Source organism: Triticum dicoccoides, chromosome 6B, assembly GCF_002162155.2.
Source record: "Triticum dicoccoides isolate Atlit2015 ecotype Zavitan chromosome 6B, WEW_v2.0, whole genome shotgun sequence".
NCBI lineage: Eukaryota > Viridiplantae > Streptophyta > Magnoliopsida > Poales > Poaceae > Triticum > Triticum dicoccoides.
Genome location: NC_041391.1, coordinates 635,175,999 through 635,182,434, shown reverse-complemented (window position 1 = coordinate 635,182,434; position 6,436 = coordinate 635,175,999). Strand labels below are relative to the sequence as shown.

The 6,436-nt window shown below is 47.3% G+C and overlaps 1 protein-coding gene across 3 annotated transcripts in view; it reads left to right on the top strand.

The window, feature by feature from the left end:
* LOC119322622 overlaps positions 1-6,436 on the top strand; it is a 17,509-nt gene that overhangs the window by 8,593 nt on the left and 2,480 nt on the right. For 2 of the 3 annotated variants that reach the window (XM_037596109.1, XM_037596107.1), the window contains exons 11-17: positions 304-528; positions 598-822; positions 895-948; positions 1,190-1,255; positions 1,348-1,485; positions 1,787-1,840; positions 2,448-2,507. In XM_037596109.1, the coding sequence (XP_037452006.1) occupies positions 304-528; positions 598-822; positions 895-948; positions 1,190-1,255; positions 1,348-1,485; positions 1,787-1,840; positions 2,448-2,507 (822 nt within the window). The remainder of the gene's footprint in view (positions 1-303; positions 529-597; positions 823-894; positions 949-1,189; positions 1,256-1,347; positions 1,486-1,786; positions 1,841-2,447; positions 2,508-6,436) is intronic. The other variant, XM_037596108.1, reaches the window with a different exon arrangement.

The following is a 6,436-nucleotide window of genomic DNA, read 5'->3' as shown; positions in this document are numbered from 1 at the left end:
GGTAACTTCTCGCTCTCTCACGGGACGAGAGGGAAGAGAGAAGTATCGAGTTCTTTTTCAGGAGAGAGAGTTTAGTGACGTGCAAACGCTGATGTGGCATCACGGAGGACAAAACCGGAGAACAAAACCACCTCAAGCAGGATAGGGTTGTAATCTAAACGGTTTTCGTAGTTTGGGGTTGTATTTTCACCGGTATTGAAATTGAGGGTTGTAATCCGAACTCCAACACAAATTTAGGGGGATAATATGGACTACTCAGTTTTGTGAGAGGCTATATGTATCTTATTTTTTGTGCACTTGTAGAGTTCTCCAAAATTTGGTGCTGGATCTTCAAGAGTTGGCCAGCGGACTCCTTCATTACCACGGCCCAAGGATTCATCGAAGCCATCCAACAGCAAAGTTTCACCAGTTACTAACTCCGGCATTTTTCATATGCCAATTTACTCAAAAGAAAATGCACTCTACTGTGATGTATGCATGCGGGGTGAAACTGTGTTGAATCGAGTATCTGTCTGCTCCGGATGCAAGGTGCTTTGGATTCTGTTAAGTTTTGAGGTATTATTCTCCATTGTGCTATATTAACTTTGACCTGTTCAGCAGGCTGCTGTCCACATAGATTGCTATAAGTATCTAGAGATATGCATTGGCCGCTGGAAATGTGAACTTTGTGAAGATATTTCACCAGAAGCTGCTAGCTCTAGTGATCAATCTGACAGTAATGACACAAAATTATCCCTGGTACGATGTGCCCTGTGCCATGGAACATCTGGTGCTTTTAGAAAGACTATAGATGGGCGGTGGACTCATGCCTTCTGCGCTGAGGTATTTAAACTATAGTAACCTTTTGTTTCCATACGAGGTTGAGTTCTAATTTTTTTTCTAATATTTTTCTAGTGGTTGTTGGAGACGAAGTATATGAGAGGACAAGATGATCCAGTGAGCGGAATGGTACTCTTCTCTGTCCAGCATTGCAGTTTTCTCTAGCTTTCCTTTTCAGGAATAGAAGAACCTCCTCTGTTACTTTTTTGGTTCATGTAAATCAAATGTGGTGTCCATTTTCAGGAATAAATATAACACTGTTTGATTTTACTGTCCATATAATTAGAAGCTGTTGTTATTCGTTAGTGTTATCCTCTCTTGTAATGCTACATCGTTTTAACATTTGGCTACTTACTGTTATATCAATCAGGAAACCCTTGTAAAGGAGAAAGATACTTGTTGTGTCTGCAACATCAAAGTTGGTGTGTGTCTCAAGGTAAATCATCACCTGTCCCTGCTTATGTAACTTAGAGCATGAATAGATCACACACTTCAGAGTTTTGACAAGTTTCTCTTCCTATTACGCAGTGCAACCGTGAGGACTGCCACACCACTTTTCATCCTTCTTGTGCTAGAGATGCTGGTTTCTACATGAACACTAAAGGATTTGGGACTGTGGTGCAGCACAAAGCATACTGTGGCAAACACAGCAGCGAGCAGAAAGAGGTAAGTGCAGCATCAAGACTATTTTGGAGCAATGGGTTTCTTTCGCTTGTACCTACGAACAGGCTAACTATTCACCTTCTATCCTGCAAATAAATGTGCTACTATAACAGTAAGTGAACTTGGTCCCCTGCCGCAAATTGATAGCTTAAATATAGCATTAGATTTTTACCATAATGAGGTAAAATAATGTGCACGGGCAAGGGTTAGTATAATGGATCAACAGGGGGCATATTTGTTAGTTTTTCCTGTGCTTGGTACAGTTATCTTCAGTATCTTATTTTGCTCTTCAAAATTTACGCAGACTGATGCCTGGAAGTACTGGCCCGAGGAAGTCAATAGCTTGAAAAGGACGAGGGTTAGTAATAATGCCTGTTACATATTATTGGCTGTCAAGTAAATTTGGATGAGCACAGAACCTATGAATAGTTAGGTATCAATTAAACGCTTCTTTTGGAAAGGATTTTATTGTGCGTTGATTATTGCTTGGTAGAACTTCCTAACATCATATCAGCATGCCGCTCCATTACTGGAACATACTAGTGAGCTGGATGCAGTAACTAGATTCTTGTTTTGATCTTAGTAATCACTGATAATCTGAACAATCAACCCTACTAGTACTAGTAGCATTTTTATTTTATTTTTTGCGAATAGTACTAGCAGCAGTTGGTGCTTCATCTCGAGCATGGAAGCACCATGCGCCCACCATTCTCATTTTTATCTCTTATCGGAGAGTGCTGCTGAAAGATAACCGATACATATTAACTTATTAAGTGGTGAGATGCACCTGCTAGCTCAAGTTATGGTGGTGCACACGAGATGCTCGTAGCTAACCACCTTTTTTGTGTTCTACATGGTTCTTTCAAATTGATGCACTAGCCTTGCTTGCGAGGCATTTATGTATGATACAAGACATTTCTAGAGATTGTCTTTGACTACTTGAGGCATTATTATATCATTTGCAGGTTGAGTTGGAGAAGTTCCGCCTCTTATGTGAGAGGGTAATTAAGAGAGAGAAGGTGAAGGTATGTCCGGCCATCAATTGTACTTCTCCTGTGGTGCCTTGAAAACTGAAGTACATCTTGAAGCTACATTTATTTATTTATTTATTTTGTATCAGTCACTTTCCTTTTTCCTTACAAGAATAGATGGAAATAATACTTGAATACTAACCTATGAAACAGCATATACAATTTCATAGGATTTGTTTTGTTGCACTATCTAAAAGTTTGCAACCTTATCTGTCTGGTGTTTCCTTTGATTTACTTCATGATGGTGTTGTTTTGTAATTTATGGAACGGTATTGTTATGGGCTAAAGAGGTAGCCCAGCCATGCTTATCAATTAGGAATCACAGAAGGTTACCGTGTTATGCAAGATCGGTTTAGAGTTTGTTTCTTGTGGGACAAGCTGAGTCACCTATACAAAGATCCATTGTGCAACTCTTTGTATCAAGCAATGAAATAAACTAAACTTCTCTAGGCCTTGGAGCCTTTCGTTGATGTTAGGAACCCACGTCACTGACCTGTCACCGGATTATTGAGGATGAGTTCCCTATCTCCAGTATTCGGGCCTTATCACACCCAAATTATCTCGTTGTGACCGATATCAGATTACGGATAGACAAACCACGCTGTTCTGAAGAAGGATCTCATGGCCCTGCAGCAAAGCACCACCACCCTCTCCAACTAATCCACTTCCGCTGGCACCACCAAATATGTTTCCACACCACCCGCTGCCACCTCAACTAAAGCCACAGGCTGCAGCAACCACGTCCACTGCCCAAGATGCCAATCTCATGGACGATTTTCCAGCAACGGCTGGTACATCCATTGCCAAATTCACTTCCGTCCCCATTGGAGCCACCAGTGTGGGGCCTTCTGCCCCTGCTTAGACTCGCCTCTTCGCAGACTTCTGTTCTGGCATCACGTGCCACACCCGTTAGCCTCCCCTGCCCCAGTACTTTTACCACTGGATCGACATCCTCTGATCGCCATGAAGTTTCATGCACCAACCGGTATAGAACCAAAAATCCTCTGATGCCCCAGTACCTTTATCTGTCAGTTTGTCATTTGTGAAAAGAGTTGTCCCTTTACAGTTTGCTCCTTTTCTTCTTTTAGCAAGTCTGGATCTTCTGTGTAAAGAAATACATGATCATTTAAGTGGTTGATATCTACGTAGTGAGGAAGTATGTTCTATATGAGTTTGTGAATCGAAATCGCCCGATGCACTGATTCTTCCTTCAATTCGTATTCGTGGTTCGTGATTTGTCACAACATGAATCTGGATCTTCTCAAGGACGTCGTCTCTTTTGTCTCTTCCACTCCAGGTTCTCGACTCATCGGCTCGCTCCAATAATCTTCCACTACCTCTCCGACGACGGCCTGCCTGCCTTCACTTCCTTGTCGCTCCACCGGATGGCGACCGCCGCTCCGGGCCACTAGTAGGGGTCGCCTCCCCAGTGCAAACGCGGTTCTAATCATGGACCTCACTCTGATACCAAATGTTGGTTTTCCCCCATGGATCGATCATATCAAAGTATCACAAACACTCACGCACAAAATACTTCCACCAAAGGCACCTCCTTGTATTATTTCTGTGACAAACCCATGTTACAAACCTATAGGTTGGCTGTGTTTATGTATACTCACACACAATCAAAGTTTTAAAAAACACTAGGCGTTAATTGTGCGTTATGCCACCACCTTGCGTTTTTCTTACCAAAGCGCACACTTAAGCGCAATTAAGCACTAGGCGTTTTGCTATCGCCTAGAGCCTAAAAAAGGGCAGCCCGGTGCACGTAACTCCCGCTTGCGCAGGGTCCGGGGAAGGGTCCGACCACTTTGGATCTTTTCTACGCAGCATTTCCGCAAGAGGCTGTTTCCAGGACTAGAACCCGTGACCTCATGGTCACAAGGCAACAGTTCACCGCTGCCTGCCTTCACTTCCTTCGTTGTCGCTCCACCAAATGGCGACCGCCGCTCCGGGCCACTAGTAGGGGTTGCCTCCCTAGTGCAAATGCGGTTCTAATCATGGATCTCACTCTGATACCAAATGTTGGTTTTCCCCCACGGATCGATCGTATCAAAGTATAACGAACACTCACGCACAAAATACTTCCACCAAAGGCACCTCCTTGTATTATTTCTGTGACAAACCCATGTTACAAACCTATAGGTTAGCTGTGTTTATGTATACTCACACACAATCAAAGTTCTAAAAAACACTAGGCGTTAATTGTGCGTTATGCCACCACCTTGCCACCTTGCGCTTTTCTTAACAAAGCGCACACTTAAGTGCAATTAAGCGCTAGGCGTTTTGCTATCACCTAGAGCCTAAAAAAGGGCAGCCTGGTGCACGTAACTCCCGCTTGCGCAGGGTCCGGGGAAGGGTCCGACCACTTTGGATCTTTTCTACGCAGCATTTCCGCAAGAGGCTGTTTCCAGGACTCGAACCCGTGACCTCATGGTCACAAGGCAACAGCTTCACCGCTGCGCCAAGGCTCCCCTTCTATCGCCTAGAGCCTAGGCGTGCCTTTTTTAACTACGCGCACAACCAGGACAAAACACCTACTCAGACATGGTATTGAATCCAAACTGGACTCAAAATTGTTTCCTTCCTAATCTGTTCGCATGTAACCTTGATGGCTACGTAAACCTAAACTAGCTTGTACTAACTCCAACATGAACTCCTAGTAATACTTGCAACACAAATGCAAGTGCTTACGGGACTCACGTACATGGCAAAGTCCAGACCGATTTGAACCCAACTACAAAACTGACGAAAGAAACCAACTCAAACCAAGACCATAACATGCAAGCCAGACTTTTTCGAGAAAACGCAAGAGACTTTGCGTTTCATTTCATTGAACAGGAAGACATCAGGGGTACAACCTCCAGAAAGGAGGGACACACACACACACACACACACAAATACACGACCGTCCTCACCAAGCGACTACAACTAGGTGAGGAGGTGCCCTCAACTATAGACACGCAACGACATTAGGCCTCACCCAGCAGGGCAGCGTCACTGCCATTGCCAGACAGCTCCAGGGACGATTGCAGCTCCAGGACTGCCCAGGCCAACGTACCTCTCACCCATGTGCCTAGAGAGTCGGCGGGTGAAGGGCAGGGCTCAACAGGAACTGGTGTAGCAACCGTTGGAGAAGCGCGGGCGCTGGCATACATTGCGATCCGCTCCCTGTGTAGCAGTCTACGCCAGAGCGATGCATCACCAGCCTCCATCTGCCGCATCAAACTCCACTTGCAGCCAAAGCAGCGCCTACAAGAAGGGAACGGCGCTGAGACGCCGCTGCTGCCCGGTCCGGGAGGCCGGACCTGGGATTTCTCCCGGTGCTCGAGGAGGAGATCTGGTCAGGGTCATGCCAACGCCTCCAAGGAGGTGACGGCACCCTCGGGCGTCGCCGTTGACAGCGCAGGCCGTCGCCGCGCGGGGATTTCGCCCCGACCCATGAACAGGGACCTCAGATGCAATGGCAGACCGGACTTGGAGAAGAACGCCGGAGAAGACCGGCACACATGGAGGGATGTCTAGGAACGTTGTAGTCGCAGGAGGAGCACCGACCGGCGCAGCGCCAGCAGGCCGGCCACCGCCGGGAGCGCGACGAGCAGGCGACAACAGCCACCTGCACCGCGCCGCCGCCGCGCCGGCCCGCAGCCTCCACCGCCAGGAACCGCCGGGGCACAGCAGCGCAGCAGCCGTCAAGGACTGCCGCGCGCGTGCTCACCCGCCCAGCGGCTACCACCGACGGCGGCCGGGAGGGGTGGAAGGAGGGGGACGGGTGGGTTGGGGCAGAAACGCGCAGCCCAGATCTGGGCGCCCTCATCTCTGCAGCTCGCAGCAGCGGCCGGCCGCTGCCACAGCAGCGCCACCGCGCATGCGTTCCACACCATCACGGCCTCCCCTGAGCGCAGACGACCGCCTGCCTCGCC